At 44.3% G+C, this 22,066-nt stretch overlaps 1 protein-coding gene across 5 annotated transcripts; it reads right to left on the minus strand.

Annotated features, from left to right (window-relative positions):
* Positions 1-1,541: 1,541 nt before the first annotated feature.
* On the minus strand, positions 1,542-21,123 carry TRNAU1AP (tRNA selenocysteine 1 associated protein 1). 5 transcript variants are annotated; one of them, XM_081920875.1, is made up of 16 exons: positions 20,948-21,123; positions 18,090-18,187; positions 17,211-17,310; positions 16,587-16,639; positions 15,127-15,258; positions 14,064-14,183; positions 13,241-13,403; positions 12,289-12,322; positions 8,010-11,238; positions 6,279-6,363; positions 5,755-5,842; positions 5,279-5,432; positions 3,914-3,980; positions 3,454-3,539; positions 2,425-2,513; positions 1,542-1,667 (listed from the first exon to the last, which is right to left on the minus strand). In XM_081920875.1, exons 1-9 carry the CDS (start codon positions 20,972-20,974, stop codon positions 11,105-11,107), a joined length of 861 nt encoding a protein of 286 aa, XP_081777001.1. In that variant the 5' UTR covers positions 20,975-21,123; the 3' UTR covers positions 1,542-1,667; positions 2,425-2,513; positions 3,454-3,539; positions 3,914-3,980; positions 5,279-5,432; positions 5,755-5,842; positions 6,279-6,363; positions 8,010-11,104. The 5 variants fall into 5 exon arrangements, with proteins under 5 accessions (XP_081777001.1, XP_081777002.1, XP_081777000.1 ...); XM_081920876.1 differs by lacking the exon at positions 6,279-6,363 and having other exon boundaries at positions 3,454-3,536; XM_081920874.1 differs by lacking the exon at positions 6,279-6,363.
* Between the last annotated feature and the right edge of the window lie 943 nt (positions 21,124-22,066).

A 22,066-nucleotide genomic window follows, 5' to 3' on the forward strand; every position in this document is an offset into this window, starting at 1 on the left:
ATTAACTGTTTCCAAGCTCATGTTATCATTTTGAGAGTCAGACTACATTTCAGATCAACAGCAACTTATACAGAGCTGCAATTTATAAAGCCAACTAGCCTTCTGCATTTCCACTACAGAAGGGTATGATTGCAGGGGCCTCTGGTTGATTTGATCTGCTGAGAGCAAATTTCACTTAAATATACCCCCCCTTCCTATCCAGAAAGATTTGTCAGTAAGCTTAACCAAACTTTGTTGTTTAGTTGTTTCCGACTCTTCGTGACCCCATGGACCAGAGAACCAAACATTAATGCATAATAAAACTATAGTGGTTGTTGGGGTTGCAATTGTGTTCATGACACAGTAATGTTGCAAATGGAAGAATCGTAACATCTGGAGGGCCAAAGGTGAATGAAATGTGGATTTCTTCCCCCCTCCACCATAGCTGCCTTTCATTTTTTAGTTCCCTAGCTTCTGTATTTCTCCATGGAAACGGCAAAACCCAACCCAAACAGATCCCTGTAGCTATCTACATCCCCAATCATAGTCTTGCAACACTTTTCTCCAGGACCTTCATGTCACTGATAGGTGACCCAACAGTCAAGAAATTTGTCACACAATTCCCTCTCCTCCATGTTGACTTTAAACTTTTGAGTATTTATTATAGGGTGCATCAACCCTATCAGAGTGGACAAATTTACCATTCTAGTGCCTCACAGTCCTTGCATTTCTTTATTTCTTCGGGGTTGTTTTTTTTTAAGGGCAGATTTCCAGAAAAGTCAGTTATGTATGCAAAGAAACTTGTAGCTATCAACAGATCTAAGGCATGTGCAGACTCAGCAACATAGATTAAGAAACTCCTTGTTCCCCAACTCTGTATGTTGAGACGCTTCAGGGTCAGGAGGCGTAGAGAAAAACGCTCTCATTTTACTCTGCCCGTTAACTGGAGTTTTTATGGGGTTTTTTAGTCTTATTTGAGAAGTAGGGTATCATCTGTTCCAAAGCGCAGTTTTGTGTGCAGTTGCTGGGTAGGATTGAGCTACCTTTGGAGAATGTAAGGCATCTCCACTGTAAGGACGCTGTTTGTCCCACAGGTGATATACTCTTAAGGGTGCTTAGTGTTGTCAAGGGACCTCTATTCCCCACACAGAGCTGCAGTTCCCAGAGTGATTTTAAAGTCAATGCTCCTTTCCCAGGCATCTCCAAGGATTGCAAGCTCTGCAAGGGGAGAGTTTAACAAAGTACAGCTCCTGGGATTCTTAGGGGAAGCCATGACTGTATCAAAGTGTATACTGCAGATGAGGACCTTGTTAAAACCAAGGTACAAGGTCCATTACACAAATCTCACCCCCCATGAGAAAGTTACATCTAGCCTCCCCCTTGAGCATTCCCAGTCCTGGCGCTGCTGCAAACAGTCGAGAAACTTGCTTGTGTTTTTGATTAACCACAGCTTCCCATGTCACACAAACCCAGCCCAAAGTATGGTAAACCTTAACTATGGTTACTGGGAATAAGCCAGCTTAAACTTCGCAAAGGAGGTGGCAAAAAACAACAACAAACACTTTTCTTCTTGTATGAAACACAATTCCTTTAATTCCACAATTACAGAAAAACAACCACTTCAATTACGGAGAATCTCAAGAAACTTCTCTGCTTACGACACTACCTCTTCAGCACTCTTTGAAGACCTAAAAGAAGGGAAAGTTTATTAATTAAAATATTATTGCTTGCAAATGGGATCACAGTGGCTACAGGATAGCTGGGAGGATGGCATCCCATCTCTGCTACTGTTGCCGTATTACAAGGAAAGCCTCCGTTAATTTAAAAACTAAAAAAACTGCCAATTCTTCCACTCCACAATAAAAAGTTAACTAAACTTAACTGGTACGAAGGAATTGGGAGTGCCACTCCCAATACGCCACTTGCAACAGCTAGGAAGTAAACAGACCAAAGGACTTTGCCCTTTGGAAAAGAACCCCGCCAATGTTATCTGCTTGGTCTCAGCCCCATATCCGCAGGATTCATCCAGCCGTCACCATTAGAAAAATGAGTCATCACAGACCAGGCAGAGGAGGTGCTGCTGCTGCTGCACTCCACACTTGTGACCAAATACGTGCTTCCCAAGTTGTTACAAGGTGGCTGTTGACCACACATTGCCTAAAACCATGGGTAGGCAACCTAAAGTCCGGGGGCCAGACCTGGCCCAAAAATCAGTGTGCTTTTACATGAGTAGAATGTGTCTTTTTATTTAAAATGCATCTCTGGGTTATACGAATTCGTTCTTTTTTCTTCAAAATATGGTCCGGCCCACCACAAGGTCTGAGGGACAGTGGACCAGCCCCCTGCTGAAAGTTTGCTGACCCCTGCCTAAAACAGATCCATCAATGAACTGTTGTTAACACAAGACCAAGCTCCTTTTACACTGTTGTGTTAATAGGCACTTACATTGCTGAAGGCGCCTTTGCATCTGCCTGTTCCACATGGGAATGCTCTTCAGGAGGAGAATGGAAGCTCAGCACACTGCATCTCCAGTCCTATAATAAAAATGGCACTAGTAGTAACAACAACATTCCCATCACCCCATGCTATATATCTGGAAAACTTGCAGTGCAATCCTGAATCATGATGTGTGATCAGAACCAAGTCCCATTAGGTTCAAGGGGGCTTACTCTTAAGTGGGACTACACTTCCCATCAGCCCCAGCCAGCACAGCCAATGATGATGGGAATTGTAGTCCAACCTGGAGTCCTAGGACGACATACATTTGCATTAAATGATTTATGAAAGGCATGCACTGCTCACTTGTCTAAACCAGGGATGTCCAACGGGTAGATTGCTGCGATGCCCCAGGTAGATCACAGGATGACAGAAAGCGATCACAATAAAGCAGCTGCTCTACTCCCCCCCCCCAACAACTCTGCTCTCCACCCAAAAAAAGTTCAATGACTCTGGGCAGTTGCCACCTTGGGTAGATCACTGCCAGTTTTTTTATACTAGGAGTAGATCACAGTCTCTTGGGAGTCGGACATGCCTGGTCTAAACAAAGCTCTCAAGTTCAAAATGTGAAGCAGATGTCCAGGCCGGTCACTAGCCCTCAGACTAGCCTACTCCACAGGGCTGCTCTGAGGATAAAGTGCACCACCCACTGAAGTAGGAAAATAGGAAATAAATTAAAGACAACTGGCAGCTGCTGGGTCTCCTTCTGTGGGACCAGCACAGTTGTAAGATTCTGAGGACTCCAAAACAAATTGTTTTAAGCCAGCCCAGTTCAGTGCAGGATTTGTCCCAGCAAAGATACTAGGGCCAACTTAAATTTTAATTTCCCTCCTTCTTGACCATAAGATCGGTATTCAGATCTGATGGGAAAGGGATAGGGAGGCTACAGGCAGCTGCAATAATTCACCTCAGGCCTTCTTGACATTTTATAAATATATAAAAATCAACGAACGATCAGGAGCAAAAAGTATACAATACCTTGAAGGATTGGCTGCTAACCTGGCTGAGTCACACCACAACAAGAACATCCCTTTTAGGAACTGAATGGTTCCAGGTGATCTCTGCTGAATAATGAGACATCCAATATTTGAATAAACAACATATAAAAGGTCATTATAACATATAAAAGGTTAGTAGTTATTATTATTCAACCAACATACATGTTCACGCCACCCAGAAAACAGTTGTGTAGGAGAGTCGAGTGACATCTGCAGCCAACAAAGCCTGAGAAGCCAAAGTCTCTTCCATATTGTTCTTGCATGTTGTTGGAGATCCTGTGGCTATTTGCTAAGCCATAGCTCTTGGTTTAACATGCAGCCCACTTACTGAGCAAAAGAACAAAGTTGAATGGATAAGGATACCACAGAATCACAACACAACCTTCAAACCCCTGGCAAGAAAGACTGGACCAGCAAGTGCTTTTTTATTTATTTATTACCTGGGTGCTTCAAAGTTCACAAGCTTCCATTAGAAGACACTTCCAATGTCATTCCATCTTCTCATTCCTTCAAAAGGGATAGGGAGAGCAGAGATGAGATGGGAGAAGCATCCCCAATGCTTTTGCTTATATAAACATACTCTCCTTTATACAGCCACCTCCCCAAACCAGTGCCCTCCAGTTATGGCTATGGCGCCTGGGGCTGACGAATGTTGTAAACCAGAACATCTAAAAGCCACAAAGGCTGCCTTACTGCAAGCTTGTACTTTGCAGAGCACCATGAACATTGACAGTGCTATGGAAATCATCAGTATTACAGTAATAACTCTGGGAGGGTCAATGTCATTCTTAATTTTCATTTTTAAAAGGCCGAAAGAAATTAGTGTCCCACTGCAGCAGAAAATATTTGCATGTTTCTTCATTGAGTTAGATATACACTTGTGTGCTTTAGCTTTGTTCACGCACCAATCTTTTTAGCTTGAAATTAAGGCATGGGCAATTTAAGTGAAAAACACCCATTATGTTCTTTCTAGGTCTGCAACTGTTATCTCAATCCTCAGTTTGCAGAGATCAGTGGCACAGCCTATGCTGGTCAACACAGATAATACTAAGCCAGACGGACCAGGGGCCTGACTCCATATAAAGCAGCTTCTTATGTTCCTAGTCCATCTGGAGGACACCAGCTTGGGGAAGGCTGCTCTAACCACATCATCACCTTGGCTCTTCGCTGCAGAATGTTTGTCACATGTCACATGTTATCTAAAAAGCAATCCCTCTTCTTGGATTCATAGCTAACAAATTTCACAGTGCACCCCCCCCCCTTGAGCACCATGACAAATATGTATTTTCCTGAAAGTGTTGCTGGGCAGTTATAAGGGAAGAAACTGAACAGCGACCGTCAAGGAAAAAATGTTGCTTTTGGCACCTTTTTGACTACATCAGCCACATGAGGCAGACACAGCTTCGATAGGGCCATGAGGGGGTGTTGAAAAGAAAGTGTTAGCTCCTCATTCATCTGGTTCCAGAAGAGAAGTTTGGTGAAATTGCACCACCAAACTCCTCCCCTGCTCCAGCCATCAACCAAGCCAACTCAAGAAGCCCCACAAGCAAGATATTATACAGTAAGCCTGCAACTTACATGCCATTTAGCTTAAGCCAGTGGTGGCCAAACCTGGCCCTCCAACTGTTTTGGGACTACAATTCCCATCATCTCTGACCACTGGTCCTGTTAGCTAGGCATGATGGGAATTGCAGTCCAAAAACAGCTGGAGGGCCAAGTTTGGCCACCACTGGCTTAAGTGCTTGGCAAAAAAAAGGGAGGGGGCATGAAAATCTGGGAGAAAAGATTTTGGCAATCCTACGCACCATGGAACCCAATGTGTTTGAACTCTCCAATAAGTTGTGGGCTTCGTGTATTGACAGAACAGCGAACGGTGGGGGCCAACTTAGCCTACTGGAAATGAAGGCCTGCTCCTGTTTAGACTCGCCATCAGAACAGTCAGCCTGCTGGCCAGGTCATCTGCAAAGACAAAAGGGGAAATTGCTACTGTTATCTTGTCAACAGCATTGTTTTATACACTGCACGTTTTATTGATGCAAGTTTTCCAGGGGACATCACTGAATGAAGTGGTGCTCCCAACCTGGTGCCGTCCAGTTGTTTTGGGACTGGAACTCCCAACAGCTCCCTACAACATGGGTCATGATCAGGTATGATAGCAGCTGTAACTTAACATCTGGAAGGCAGCAGGGTGGAAAAGCTGGGCTAAAGCAAAGCCAGCCAAGCATGCACTTCTCCAGTTTCCCCAAACAGTAGCCTGTGGCATGGCTCAGTGTTATGATACCTGCTTTATTTTCAGCGCAGCAAGACAATAAGGCCAGTCCAATCTGCAAACCATTTCTGGTCTTTTCTGCAGTGCCCTGCATTCATGTCTGAAACAGAAAACAAGCAGCATGAGGTCAAAAGGAAAAACTGCAGGAATACCACCTTCGGCACCCAATAATACTCCAGCCCAAAGTCAGCCAGTGAGCTTTAGGGCCAAATAGGGATTTGAACCCTGGTCAGCCAGGCCATAGTGCAACAATGGTTCTTCAACATCAACTTCGTTGGACTGGCCATGTTGTTTGGATGCCTGATTACCGCCGACCAAAACATCTACTCGATTCCCAACTTAGGAATGGAAAGCGAAATGCTGGTGGACAACGAAAGAGGTTTAAAGATACTCTCATGGCAAATCTAAAAACAGGCTACTATAAAGTAAAAGAGCATCAACAGCTTGGGTTTTCCCCTGTCACTATGCCTCGGTGGTCTGCAGCAATGAGCTGGCAATATTGTTCATTTCCATGCAATGGCAAAACTGCAACTTACAAAGGAGTTTCTGATAACCAGTTAAGAAGCTGGCAGCACTGCACACAGTAGGCAGCCAAGAAGTGTCTGCGTGGGACTAGCAATTCTTGGTGGAGGAAACAGGAATACTGAAAAGTTCAACCCCCCCCCCACTTGCCCATCAATGCTGGGCAGCATAGCTGTGTAGCTACAGAATAGTTACCCTGGCACACAATACAAGCAGTGAAAATTGGGAGACAGTGAAAAATCGTTTCTCATTCCCCACCCACAAGACTTCTGCATTTATGGATCAGCTCAGCTTCCCAACTCAAAACGACAGGAGCCAAAATAAAAACACAGTAAAAGCAAAATGAGGGGGGGGGGCAAAGGAGAGAGGGCAAAATGCTTGGATGGAAGGACAGCACATCTTAAGCTGTTCTATTTGAATTTCCAGAAGCTGCAGTACTACACAAATCTTTAGACCCAGGATCTGGAGCCTTAGAACAAAGGCCTCATCTGCTCTATGCATTCAAAGCAGGATCATGACCTTAAACACGGCTTCCCTTCAAGAATCCTGAGAATTGTAGTTCATTAAAGGTGTAGAGTGATTAAGAGTTCTAGCTCACCTCTCAGCACTGCTTATTACACAGACAAGACAGCTGCTCTGCAGCGTTTCAGAATGGGGTCTTTATACACCCCCCCAGAGATGCCACTTGAACCTGTGATCTTACATGCATCTGCTCTATGCATGTAGAATGCATGCCGCCCCATGCAGATACTGACATTTGCCTAGTTCAATCTTCATCTCCTGCCAAAAGGAGCAGGTGCATATTGGGAAAGGCCTCGGATCATCTTAAGAGCAGACTACACTAGGCTCCAAACAACGTACGCCACCTCCAGTTCCACCGTGTGTATTGTAACAAACATTCAAAATAAATACAGCTACAAGCTTGTGGACTAGAATAAATGAATCATAAAACTGTAGATTTGGTAGGGATCACGAGGGTCACCTAGTCCAACCCCCCCCCCCAGCAATGCAGAAATCTCGCCCCTTAAATGCCAAATTTTAGGCTCCACCTGCACTATACATTTAAAGAGGCAATAGACCACATTAAACTGCCACGGCTTCCCCCAAAGAATCCTGGGAACTGTAGTTTGTTGAGGGCGCTTGAGTTGTTAAAAGACCCTGTTCCCCTTGCAGAAATACAACTCCCACCTCCCAGGGAATTCTGGATTGCTTGTTAAACCAATCAGAGAGCGGGGGCTTAAAATAGTATATTATTTCTATTTATTGCATTTGTTTCCTACCTTCTCAAAGGAGCTCAAGGTGATGTACATATTTCACCCAGTATGATACTAATTTAAATAGTTGATGAGCTTTTAATGCATCTCTGGACCGTTTTAAGCTTGGATGGGGTGCTCCCCAACAACGGCGCCCTTTCGGGCTTCCGATCCTAAGGCTACAACGAAGCAGACAAGAGACACACGCGACTCCCTTTCCCGCATGATCTGCAACCCACGACAGGCACCGGGTGCAGGAATTCTTACGCGGGTGGCTGCCGCAGGGAACCGCCAATATTGCAGCTGCTCAAAAACCACGCCTGGCAATCGTATCCCTGGGCGGGCTATCAAAATCCACTCCGAAATAGGCAGCACAAAACCTCCAGTAGCGCTATCAAGTGTCCAAATAGGAATCACCCCCCAAACGGAGGAGGATGGCGACCGATTGCATAGCACCCCCCCCCCCATTTTAGGTAACAGAAAACTACTAACCTCCATCCATCGAACCACATTCTAACGGAAGAGGGTGGGAGAAAGAAAGAACACTCCTCCGGCACGGCCTTTTATAGCTTCGGCCCACCAAGGCTGTCTCCGATTGGCTCCTTTGAAAAGCGGCGTCGCAAAGGCTCTTGGGAAATGTAGTTTTATTGAGCAGCTGCCTTTTTAAAGGCCGTTGTTCTTTCGTCTTCCGCCTCTGTGGACACAAAAATCTCAAGTCAGGCACAACAAACGCACCAGGCCAATGTTTTCTTGCCGCGTGGTAACAGACATTAGCATGAACAAAAGCCCTGCCTTGAGAACTTTGGTGCATTCATTTTTTTCTTGCATATTTTCCCCCATTTCCCCCACGAGATTTGCTGGACGAAGAGGAACAGAGAGAGCTGCCTTATATAGCCAGTCAAACCATTCGCTCATCTAGGTCAGTGGCTTCTCTGGACTAGGGGTCGCTAAGACCCTTTTGTTGGGGCTACAACTCCCATCAGCTCTGATCATTAGCTATGGCTGGCAGGGGCAGATGGGAGTTGGGGTCCAACAACATCTGGAAGGCACCAGGATCCCCGTCCCTAGGCTGGGCCACCTCGCAGCAGCTCTCCAAGGTTTCAGGCAAGGAGTTTCTCTCAAGCCTACCTGGAAATGTTAGAGACTTAAGCTGGGACCTTCTGCAGCCAAAACTGGTGCTTTAAGGGCCATAGCAAAGTGGCAGAGCAGTGTATTGAGGCAGAAACCCAAGGCCCTGTACAGAACAATTGCATCTGGTTTGGCTTACCAGCATTCTTTGTGGCTGTTTTCAGAAGAGGATACTGGGATATCTGTTCTGCATGCAGAAGATCCCAGGTTTAATCACCGGCATCTCCACACAGGACTGGCAGCAACTCCACCTGATACAAAGAGCTGCTGCCTGCCAGTGTAAACGATGCTGAGCTAGATGGACCATTTGTCTGACTCCGTATAAGGCAGGTTCCTCTGTTTAACACTCAGCTGCAATCCCTCTGGTAACACCTTATGGCCTAATTCAAACATGGCTTGCTAGAACATTAAGGCTGTTCCATTAAACCCAGTACTCTCTTAGCACAGGTGTGGGAAACCTTTGACCTTGCTGAACTGCAACTCCCATCATCCCTATCCATTGGCCATGCTTGCTGGTGTTGGTGGGAGTCGTAGTTCAGCAGCATCCAGCAGGCCAATGGTTCCCCACATCTGCTATTATAGAACCTGCAGATCTCCAGGGATTCAGCCTTTTAAGTGGAGTTGCCAAAGTCTGAACTTGGAAACTTGCTCCAACCAAAGCAGGTGCTCACTCAATGTCACTCAATGGAAGTCATCTTAGAGCACAATCCTAAGCATGTCTATGCAGAAGAAGCAAGTACCACTTGGTTGTCCCCACCTAAGTTCAGAGCAGACCCTCTTGAGGTTAATGGACCTAAGTTGGTCATGCCCATGCATTTCAGTGGGTCTACTCAGAGTAGGACTTACAATTGTGCCTAATGGGCCTTATTTCCAGTAAGGACCGTGCAAGTTTAGGGTTGCCATCTTACGCCAATTAACCACAGGAACTTTTGTTGATTAATGAATCAGCACAAATTTGCTGTCAATAGAGCAGACAGATGTCTGTCCCAGAAGGGCTCTTTTCAGAAGAGGCATTCTCTCAAACTCACATGACCCTTGAGCCAGTTACTACTTTCAGCCTAACCTAAAACCTAACTGCTCCTAGTCAGCAGACTCTATCTGCAAAGAGTTGTTAGGAGACCATGCCACAGAGCTACAATTTCCAAAGTAGTTTAACAGTCAATCCCTCTTTGGCAATTGTAGTTCTGTGGAGCAAAAAGAGGTCTCCTAACAACTCTCTGTACCTTTAACAAACTACAATTCCGAGGATTTTGGGGGTGGGTGGGGACGAAGCTTGTTTAAAGTGGTTTAAATGTATGTGCAGATGGGGCCTAAGTCTATGGCCCTCACCACAACTTGGGTCACTGAATTCCATAAATTAAAGCAGGGATGTGGAACTTATGGCCTTCTGGAAGTTGCTGGACTCCCATCAACACCAGCAAATAGTCCAACAACATCTGGAGGACCACAGGGTCCCATATCACTGAAGCATGGAACTTTTTTGTCTGTTCTGTTACCTATTACCAATCAATACATATATTTGTATTTGCCCTTGGCATTTCTAATATCTTATCACAGGAAACAGAGGAAATTGCAGGCGACTGGCCCACCGAGCTCAATACTGTCTACACTGGGGATGGGGAACCTGTGGCCCTCCAGATGTTGCAGGAGTGGAGTTCCTGGTCCAACAACAGCTGGAGAGCACCAGGTTAGCAAAGACTGCTCTAATCTGTACTGTAATAACGTGCAAGACTGGCCAACAATGACTGTACATTCAAGTCTCACTCATCAGTTCAGACACTTCCCAACACAGCCTGAAGCTGGAACTTCTGACTAAAGATGGTATTGTAGGTTAAAACAGGTTGAAACCAACTCTGAAAATAACCAGGTTTGCTAAAATCCGCCAACACCCCTGAATTAAAAAAGAAGGATTTGTCCTCAGATAGCGAAGTTTCACTGCAGTCACTTCTAGGGGGAATCTCTAAGGGAAGGAGAAGAATGACCATCTCGGGACATACCCATAATAACCTCTGGTGACTCCTAGTCCTGTTTGCACCACAGAGGAGAACACCAGAACCTGCCTCTTGTGTAAAAGATACTTTTTATTGTACATGGAAGTAAAATTTTTCCCACCATACCATCTTGTTTTTAAAAGTTTATAAATTACAACTCCTTGACAAGGATTAACAAGTCTGTCTCAAGATGCGCATCTCCCCCCCCGCCCCCCCAAAAAAAAAGAAAGAAGAAAAGGAAAAAAACCTAAGTGTCTGAGTTCTATTTTCATCATGAATAGATTTGACCACAAATGCTCCTCTGCCGGCTCAGCACATACAGAAACTGCTGCAAGCCCTCCTCTGTACTCTTCTGAGTCAGCGATCTGGAGGAAAAGAGGGGGCAACCCAGCTGCAGGCTTCGTGTGCTTGGCTAGAGTCCAGGGCACGCTGGCATGTTGCTTGGAGACGCCGTGTTTAGCAAGGCAACTACATGGCTTGAATCTCTGAAGAGACACTGTCCAAAGGCTGCCAATGACATTCTATCAAGGCATCGTAGAGTTCTTCGCTCTGTTCCATGAACTGTTTGTTCGCTTCTCCCACATCCATCTGGGGCATTGGATCTGAAAAAGGAAGGAAGCCTAAATAATAATAATAATAATTTATTTGTACCCTGCCCATCTGGCTGGGTTTCCCCAGCCACTCCAGGCGGCTCCCAACAGAACATTAAAAGCACGATAAAACATCATACATTAAAAACTTTCCCTAAACAGGGCTGCCTTCAGATGGTTTCTAAAAGTCACATGAGTGAGTCTCAGGTGAAAGCAAGGTGAACTGCTTAAATTAAGATCTGGAAACCAAGTTGGTTCAGAAGATCATAACCCAAAATTTGAATGAATGAGCATTTTTGCTGTATACACAGCCCCTTTGCTCATCCCTCCACATGAGCTATGATTAAGTCAGGAAGTCTCTAATTAACCAGTTTCCAATTTTGTCTGAACAGAAATCTGTGATTACCAGCTCTGGAACAAATCAAGATACTAAACTAACTCCAAACTGTGGTTTTATAATCCTGTTTTGCTTTGCAGCCAGTAACAATAATTTCCTTGATTGGATGACACGGAAGGCCTTGTTCCATTGGCCTGTCAGAATTCGAAAAACTGTCTTTCCCAAACTTCTCAAAACTAGCAAGTCACTTTTAAGACTCCATTTTGCACAGCAGAACTTTTAGGTGAACTGTAGGTAAAGTGGTACATAATCACACCGAAATAGAAACAAAAGATCTTTCTCCTGACGCAGCCTGCAGAAAATTTTGCACAGGGAGCTATGCTGTACTGAGAGTACAAAACCCTACTGTGATGGGTTGGGAGAGGGAAGTGAGACAAAACAAAATGTCAGGGGTGGGGAATCTTTATTCTGTCAAGGGCTGTAATTTATCAGTTGTAATTTGTCAAGGAGGTATACAGGTGATGGACAGGGCCACCCCCTTTTCTCTTTCTGCCACACCTTTCTCCCCACTTCCTGCCATCCACATGAAATTAGGCCAAGGGCAATAGGTTGCCTCTCCTGTTTGCATTCCTGCAGCCATTCTGCTGCTCCAGAACAACTCTTGACTTGAGTGCTTTAGAATCAGATGCTGATTTCTAACAGAGAATTGCAATAGGCAAACTTACCTTCTAATGCATCTTCACCAACCTCTTCATAGTTCTGCAACAGGGAGAATGACAAATGGTTAGGAACCAGAATATTTTTTTAAGCACGCCTAACATCACAGACCATAAAGAAGGCTGATCGCCGAAGAATTGATGCTTTTGAATTATGGTGCTGGAGGAGACTCTTGAGAGTCCCATGGAGTGCAAGAAGATCAAACCTATCCATTCTGAAGGAAATCAGCCCTGAGTGCTCACTGGAAGGACAAATCGTGAAGCTGAGGCTCCAATACTTTAGCCACCTCATGAGAAGACTCCCTGGAAAAGACCCTGACATTGGGAAAGATGGAGGGCACAAGGAGAAGGGGACAACAGAGGAAGAGATGGCTGGATAGTGTCTTCGAAGCTACAAACATGAGTCTGACCAAACTGCGGGAGGCAGTGGAAGACAGAAGTGCCTGGCGTGCTCTGGTCCATGGGGTCACGAAGAGTCGGACACGACTAAACAACAAACATCACAGACCATATTTCCCTCGGAGACTTGCTTAGCTCACTTGGTTTATACACGTCTTCACCTGCTGAATCAGTTTTACTGTTTTTGAATTCTGTTTTCAATTTGCTCTGATGCTTTTTGGTCTGGCTTGAGAACTCCCTCTTGGCATGTGCCAGGAAGAAATCAGAGCCATCGGCTTCTTCATTTAAACTATGGCTTGGTATGTCCAAACATAGGTCAAACTGTGATTTAGTTTGACCTGCTTTGGGCATTAATAAACCACAGTTGCTTCAAACAAGGAATCATGTTATTTATTTTGCACATACCTTCCGTAATAATAATTCCATAATTCTATGCATGTCACTTGGAAATATGCCCCACTGTGTTGCAATAGGGCTCACTCCCTAGTAGGTATGCAACTGCAGCCTCAAGGATCTCATTGACATAAAAATGAGCAAGCTTGCAAATTTGCTCAGCCCTTACCTGCATGGTGCTTTGTGTGTAGCCGTACTGTGGATAGCTGTAGCTGTAACTGCCTGTGTTCTGATCATATCCCCAATGCGCATAGTAGTTCTGATACTGTTGGTAGTACTGGTTATAGTTATAGTTGTACATCTGGTTGTACTCGACTGTCTTCAGCCGGTTACTTTGGGAAGAAGGGGGAGGGAAACACAAAAATGTCAGGGTATGTAAAAAGAAGTTTAATCTACAAGAACATCTATTGAAATAGATTTGATTCCAACACCAGAACACTTTTAACTAACTAACTAACTAACTAACTAACTAACTAACTAACTAACTAACTAACTAATCAACTATTCTCTAGGGTTATAATAACTGCACTTGACCTAGTAGTAATAATAATAATAATAATAATAATAATAATAATAATAATAATTTATTATTTGTACCCCGCCCATCTTGCTGGGTTTCCCCAGCCACTCTGGGCGGCTTCCAACAGAAATGAAAAATACACTAGTGGCCATTTGTAATGGTTCAGCCCATTGTCTCTTCTGTACTGCTCTTACAAGCTTTCTCATTCTTAGCCAGCCTCCTCAGCAGCCCAGCTTCCTCTTCATCTCTTGCCAACAGCACCCATCCTCTCCTTAGGCCCTGTCTGTCACTCATTCTCACCCTCACCCCGCCAGTTCTCTCCTATCCTCCGCTCCCTCTTTACTCTGCATTCTTTAATAAGGCCTATATCTTCTTTACTCAAACTTATCTTTTTCTCAGCCCACCCCCTAATCTGTTCCATTACATTAGCCTCTCCACTTGTCTATCCATATAGTTAAGGCAGCATACTTACGCTTTTGGTATGGCAACACTCAAGCGTATCGGTTTAGAACCAAGGCCGACAGCCCCCTGGCACTCTATCAGTGCTCTTTTCTGTTCCAATTCATCTGAGAATTTCACAAAACCATAGCCTCTGGCAAAAGACAAAGGTTCAGTCAGAATCAAGGAGCTGGACCACACTTTAAAATACCTTTAAAAAGGAAGGATTTGCAGAGAATTCACCTGCCTGGCTCAGTCCTAAAGAACTGGAGGTGGGGGGAAGAAATGGACAGCTATCACAAGCAGCTCAGTAGCTTGGGAATTCCCTCAACATGAAGTGGGATCCCAGGGTGTGCAAAGGAAGGGAGAAAGCTTCTTTTAAACAGCAATCTTGAAAGATTCGTGGACATGGCAGTTCAGTGATTGAAACCTGCTGGATTCAGACGGCAAGAAATTCACTGAGTGGGTGCAACTTTCAGATGCTAGGACTGCATCCACACCAGGTGTGGAGAACCTTTGGCTCTCCAGATGTCGCTGAACTACAGCTGCCATCATCCTGGGCCATTTGTCATGTTTGCTGTTGTAGGTCAGCAACATCTAGGGGGGCCAAAGGTTCATCACACCCAATCTACATGTTATTGCTGTTAAATGCTCTTGTATTTGCATAAGCTGGGACTGCCCTACACTTAAGTTGCTGATCCAGGAAAAATATCAGTGTGACTTCATCTAACCTTAAATGCTTCTGACTGAAACAGCTTGTGCATAATAAGCGATACAAACACATTATTTTAAGTGTCTCTCAGGCCACTCCAATAAACATGGCATAATCAGAACAGTTTGTAGTGATATACTAAAAACACACACAAAACAGAAGCCTTAACACCATCATTTATGAACCAGGTAAAATAAAACATGAGTATTTTTTATATTTACACAAGTTTATTTCCCTTCCCTTCCCCTTTGTTAGTATGTGAGCACTTAATGCAAAATAATCCCATTCCTCTTTACTAATTTATGGGCAGTAAAAACCTCTTTGCATTAGATACTTTCCCCATCCCGCCTCCATTCAGTACCAAATGCAGAAGGGAAGAGCTTACTTGGAAACTCCCGTCTGGTCCACGACAACTTTGCCACCCCTACATGACGGGTACACTTTTACAAAGAATTCATATATCATCCCATCGTCTACATCAGGGGACAGATCTCCTACAAATAGTGAATATTCTGGGCTAAAGAGGAAAATAAAAGCAGCTTGAGAATAGTAATAATACAACAACATTAATGAAGAATTAGTCATTAGGAAAATGAAGTCATGGGACACTCTTTTTATTTTTCTGTAAACCTAATGATGGGCGCAAGCTGGCAAATTCATTTGATGTGACTGACTTAACTGCTTGCCTTCGCTTTCAAATTTTCTTGTCTTAAGTAACAAGTCATTTTATGTATTTTTAACCTTCTGTTGGAAGCTGCTCAGAGTGGCTGGGGAAACCCAGCCAGATGGGCAGGGTAGAAATAATAAATTTATTATTATTATTATTATTATTATTATTATTATTATTATTAAACAAGTCCAGTGGCAAAAAAGATTATAATTCTTAGAGATACATATAAGTAGAGCGGTTTTTACTTATTTTAAGGTTTGTATGAAACATTTAATGATTATTTAATACATTTTTAGCAGGTATACTTTCCAAGCAAATCTTATTTGTTAAGGAATTCTTTGCAAGACAGAATTTAGCCTAATATTATGTTTTCACCTGGCTGATTTTTACTATTAATTACAATTCTTATTTTGACCATGCTGCTTTGATTCCACTGACATACAAGTGTTTGTTTTGCATTACTTACTGTAATATACTGTATTACTAAAAAAGTGATTAAAAAAAAACCCAAAGAAAAAGAATTAAGCCCAATGTGTACAATGAGGCCTTGTGCCACAAAATATCCCATAATAAGCAGAAACACATGAGTGTGATTGTTTCCCACAGGCTCCTGACTTTTACAAGTGTTGTTTCAAGCACTTTCACCAGTTACTCCCAACCTCAGTAAAGCTTGAATGCTCCTAAGTAAGTAACAGTCCGAACAGCAGCAGGGATGCATTAACCACCTTCACTCTCCCATGTGAGCTATGCTCACAATTAATAGCATAAGAAGAGCCTGGATGCTGGTGGGTCAAGCCAATGGCTCATCTAGCCCGACATCCTGTTCTCACAGTAGCCAATCGGAAGCCTGCAAGTAGGACTTCAGCACAACACCACCTTCCTTACTTGGTCTTCCAAGCAACTGGCTTTCAGAGACACATTGCCTCCAACGATGTTGGCTGAATCTATTTGCAGCACTTAATCTGGACCGATTGTTTCATACATACAAGTCATTGTGTGATGCAATCACCGAATGATGAAAATGCAGGTGTCTGTCAGGCCTTTACTATAGACGGACTGCAGAGTTAGCAACACATTTCTAGAAACTCTTTACAACAGGAAACTATCATCCTTCAACAATGACAGTGCAGGTGCTTTGGCAAACATTTGAGAAGTTTTCATAGTATTTGACTTACCTGTTGTCAGGCTGCTTTCCGTATGTGGCATAGTTTAATTTAAATCGCTTTGTCTGAAACAGTTAAAAAAGAGAGAGAGAAAGAAATTGAGTACAGGTATGCCCTCCACATTTAGTTTATAGCTCATTAGGAAAAGGCACACACACACTACTGTGGAAATATTCAACACAGCTTCAACATACATGTTATCAGGCAACTGAGCGTCATCATATGGAAATTTTGGCAGCCTTTCCTACAGCAGACTGAGAATCCCCGAACAACATGAAATGTTACAAAGAGCAAGAAGCACAATGCAAATAAAACACATCCATCCAAACCTCACTCTGAGATTATATGAGCTCTTAATCTTGACAACCAAATTTAAGGGCTAAGCTTCTAGGAATATATTCATCATCTCCCTTCATGCAGCATTTTAACATCCATTGGTCTACCATATAAATGCTGTCAAAGTGGGAGGATCAAATCGTCCCTTACTTCATTATAATATCTTCAGTAAGACATAAAGCTGCAGAGAGAGATTTCTGGCTGCTCTCATTACAAGGGCACACTCTTTCTTCCAAGGGTGTCCAATTAAATTGACCATCCATTAATGTGCCCAGCAGAGAATTACAGTGATTTACTTACTGGTGTGGCACCAGGAAGAGGTTTCCCGTTGATTTTATGTAAACATTTTTCTGCAGTGGCCAAGTCAGCAAATTCTACAAAGCAATAGCCTGCTGGAATCCTGGAAGAGAAGAAACAAGAAAGGAAACATTAATAAGACAAGTGTTTTGAACTGACTAGTGAAAAATGCTATGGTTCATTTCCACGAACCTTTCAACTGATGACCAATAGGATAGTGTTTTCATACTGCCATGCTATTTGTATAGTAACCTCTCCAGAACAAGTTAGGAAGGCACTTGTGCTAGACTCATTTAAGCACCAGATTAAAAATATTTTATTTACCAAAATTCTTAAAGTCATAACCTGGGATGTACTATTTTAGTATCTTCTGCCAATTCGTTTTTTTTACTATGAAGCTGTACGATCCTAACTTTGCATTTAATGACCAGTCAAATTCTATATCTGTTTCAATAGGTTAAGGTTTTTTTAATCAATGTTATTGATTACTTGTGACCCATCTCTTTCTCATGCATGAACACACAACACACACATGGGTGGGAAACGTGTTGGCATACATAGACTGCTGGACTACAACTGTTGTGATCCATGCTGCCTGGGACTGATCTGAGCTAGAATCCAACAACCTCTGGAGGGCTACAGGTTCCCCACCTCTGCCCTGAACAGTAGGTCATCCCCAAAATAAGGCATTTTGGCTTCATGAATTATGTGGCAGCATTTAGCCATAGACAAATAGGAGGTGGGCAGCTCAAAACATCTGTTCAAACAATCCCAACCTTATCTCCAGGAACACTGGTTTTGTCTGTATATGTATTGTGAAACACCCCACCACACCCCCAACATGCATAACAGGTGAGTAGTACACAAAATAGAGATAAATACCCTGTCAACCTATTGCGAATGATTTTTACACTCAGAACTAGCTCCCCCATAGTAGCAAAGGCTCTTGAAATGAAATTCTCATCCATGTACGGCTCCAGCTACAGAGGGAAAAGAAAAAAAGAGAAAGTAAGGTAATGCAGCCATACAGAAAGATCTGTACAAAATTAAGAAGCATCTTAAAAAGGCGAATGGCTTCTTCTGGCCTTTAGGCAACAGAGCCTAAAGAGGTGTGCATGTGTACACCCGTTATCAGAATGACGTGTGCTAAAGTGTGAAGCAAGTAACTCTATGCAGGGAGCCACAAGATGGCTAGGAACAGGGAGGTTAGTAAACCTGCAGCAGTTTTGCACTCTCAGAGCACAGCAAACTTGATTACAAGCTAAGCAAACAAAGTAAAGTGGTGCATTGATGGAAGGCACAAGGTATCTGTATGGTTCCTGGTCAAACTGGTCCATATATTACAACAGGGATGTGGAATGCATGTCCTTCCATACAATGTTTGACTCCAACTCCCATCAGCCCCAGCCAGCATGGCTGGTGGTCAGGGATGATGCGAGTTTTTGTCCGGCAACATCAGGAGTGCCGCAGTCTCACTGCAGATAAAAAACAGTATGAATATATTAGGGCTTTTATTGGCATACTTGCCAATTCATAATGTTACAAGATTTGGAAGGTATTTGGGAGATGAAGGATTATCACTAAACCTACAAGGACCCTACACTCCCCATTCCAAGAACCACTTACTCGTAAAGACAAATGAAGAGCCCTGCTGGATCAGTCCAAGAAGGCAACAATCCCCATTTAAAGCCACTGTAGCCTAGGCCATCACATCTTCTGGCAGTGAGTTACAGTGCCATCCTATGCATGTTTACTCAAGGAAGTTCCACCGAGTTCAGTGGGAATCACTCCAAAGTTAAGTGTGCAGAGGTTTCTAACCACAATGATGTCCATCATGTAAACTCCAGATAATCCATGTGCATGTAGATCTAAATTATTCTCAGCTCAACACTACTTGCATGTAAAATCCTCCCTTTAGGTAGTCCCAAAATCTAATCAACATCATCATAATTATTACCCCATGTCTTCCACAAAACTCAAGGCCCTTTCTAATTCTCACAACAATCCTGCGAGGCAGTAACTGGCTCAAGATACCTTAAAAGTTTTGTGGATGACTTGAATCTGGGTCTTCTAGCCTAGTTTGCCACTCTTACCCAGTCATTTTTACCCATTTTGACTGAAAAAATAAAGAAATGTTCTGCTGGATCAGACAAATGATCAGACCCATTTGATCCAGCATCTTGTTCTCACAGCAGCCAACCAAATGCCATGTACCAAATGTACCACAGGGGTGGCAAACATGGCACCTGTAGGCATAGTGTTGCCCTTGGAACTCACAAAACCCTACAGACAGGGGCACACACAGCCCCTTCAGTCACGAGGTGATTAGGATGGTTACTTTTTCCTCCCCTGAAAAGCTAACAGGGCTGAAGGAGGAAGTCGAAAAAAGTGATGCTCTTTCTCCCATTCAATTCAATGTGCTTTTCAAGATTAATTCCACTGAATCCTGACTTTAACCCACATCATTTTGAAAAGTGACATTTGTGCACACACTCTTTTCTGTCTTGGGGGGTGGCCTGCTGCAGGGTTGGGCAGGGGAAAAATGGAGTTCATCCACAGGAGCAGGAGAAAAATGAGCAGAGGAAGTGGCAGCTATTCAAAAATCAGCATGTGCCTTGAAAGGTAAGCCTCTGGTGTATGGATGTGACCTGGCTGGACTTTTTGCTGACCATTATTTCCTTTTTGTTCAACAGGGAACGCAAACCCCACCAGCTACCCTTGTTCTCCTAGCCAACAGCAGAGGCCAGAGAGCACCTTTCTGAACTGCTAACGCAGAGAAAGACCGCGGATCACCTTAAAGCACCACCTCTCCTTAAAGCACCACCAGGGCTGGATTTAGGTTTGATGAGGTCCTAAGCTACTGAAGGTAATGGGGCCCTTTATATGTCCAGCTGTCCTTTGTCAACAACAAATTGTCGCTTTTGTGTGTGTTGAATATGTGCTGTATGGTAATTTATGGACCTAATAGGTATCTAAAGCCATTTGCACGTGCTGCCATGCAACCAGTCCATGCAGAATGTAGGCACCCTATATATAGAAATGAGCAAACCAGTGATATTTTAGGGAGCAGGCTAGCAGGCGGGACCCATTACTTACATCATAGGAGCCTACACAACACTTGCTGTATGTAGGTTTTATTTTATTTGTTATCTTATATTTTGGAAATGTACATCCAGTAGTGGGATCCTAAGCTATAGCTTGTTTAGCCTATACTATATGTAATCCGTCACTGGCAGCACCAGTCTCCTTGTGGCACCTTATAAAGCTTGAGGTGACGACGATGCTGAGAAAACAACGATTCCCCCACCCCGCAGCAGAAAGGGTTGCACCCTCCCAAGTGGACCCGCTGAAATTCGCGGGCAGGAGGTGTTAACTCAGGCTTTCACGGGTCTACTCTGAAGCATAGCTGAGATACCATCAAGGAGCCTCGAAACCATTTATTACGGCCTAATCTTCGGCGGGGCTACTACGCAGCCTCCTCTGCAGGCGCCTGCAGATTCAGGGGAAACGTCCACTTGGGGGAAAGGCCGCGGGGGGAAACGGCCACGGCGCAAAGAAGGCTCTGCCCCGAAGAGCATCCAATGGAAGGCAAGGATGAGGAAACTGCAGCGGAGGGTGCGGGGAAGGGAGGGAAGCGCGCCCTGCGGCACAGACAGCGGTGGGCGTCGCCCGCCCGCCCGTCATCTCCCTCCGCCGCCCACCAAACTTCGCCCCGCCGCCGCGGCCCTTGGCTCACTCACGTCTCCCATCCAGAGGCTGGCGGCCATGCTGCCCCCGCCGTCCCTGGGCGCCTGGGCCGGGGCGACGCGGAGGCCCGCCCCGCCCCCGCTCAGCCGCCCCGCCGCCGCTTCTTCCTCCTCCTCCTCCTCTTCCTCGCGGTGGTCCCCTCACGCCGCGGCCTGGCTCCCCCTCCCCCGCTTCCTCCAGCGCCACGGGCTTCCCCCGCCGCCTCCTGCTAGAGCGGTCCGAGCGAGGCGGAAGAAGGGGCGCGGGTAGGCCTCGGCTTCGCCCACAGCGGCCTCTGCCCGTGGGGAGGAGCTATGGCAAGGCCGTGTCAGGGTTGCGTGTCAGGGAGAAGGAGGAGGGTCATTGGTACACGTGTTGGTTCGCGCCGGCCGGGGCTCAGCTAGGCTCGCCCTGCGGCGTCTGGAGAAATTCCTGGCCTGTCCTGGTTTTCGGGTGCAAAAATGGCGTGGGGGGAATTTTGCCGAATTGGGAAACCCGGATGTGTGGCAACGGGATGGGAAAAGCAGCGGAAACCGTCCCAAAAGCTTAAAATCACTGTTTTGGGGTTTAGGGTTTCTCAACAATTTGGGCTTGTGACCGCAAAAACCTTAACAATTCTGGTGGGTTTACTATTTACAAAAAAACTTTAAAATATATGAATGTAGAGAATTTGCTAAGTTCCGGGACAACATGCTTCAGTAATTAAATTTTGATTATTGTGGAAATTAAGTTATGACTGTGAAATGACTAAAGTTTAGAGTAAAGTTTTTATTTTTAGGATGGATGGAAAGTGAATTAATAACAAATACTCTAAATCTAACTTATAAATTAGACGAAAGTACAAAAACGCAGGAAACAAGATATCAATTTGCTGTTATCCTTCTTTATTGTAAAAGATGCAGGGGATGGGGGATGTGGGGAAGTCCAGTGGAATATGAAAAATTGTTTTCAAAATGTGAAATTGGCTCTTCTACAACTTTCTTTTTTCTTTCTTTGTAAAATCGCTTTTGTGGAATCACTGACGATGTATTTGACCTTGGAAAAAAGCAATAAAAAAGATTATAAAAAAAAACAAAAAACAATTCTGGTGGGTTTAGCTCAGCGATTCTGGGGTCTTTCTAAAAAAAAAAGAG

The sequence above is a fragment of the Podarcis melisellensis genome (genome assembly GCF_964234715.1).
Source record: "Podarcis melisellensis genome assembly, chromosome: 8".
Taxonomy (NCBI): domain Eukaryota; kingdom Metazoa; phylum Chordata; class Lepidosauria; order Squamata; family Lacertidae; genus Podarcis; species Podarcis melisellensis.

Coding starts and splice junctions, on each gene's coding strand:
- TRNAU1AP (XM_081920878.1), bottom strand. CDS start 20,974: ATGGCCGCCAGCCTCTGGATGGGAGAC. Junction 18,188..20,947: donor CCAGCCTCTGGATGGGAGAC/GTGAGTGAGCCA, acceptor TTCCCTCTGTAG/CTGGAGCCGTACATGGATGA. Junction 12,323..13,240: donor ACACACAAAGCACCATGCAG/GTAAGGGCTGAG, acceptor TCCCTGTTGCAG/AACTATGAAGAGGTTGGTGA.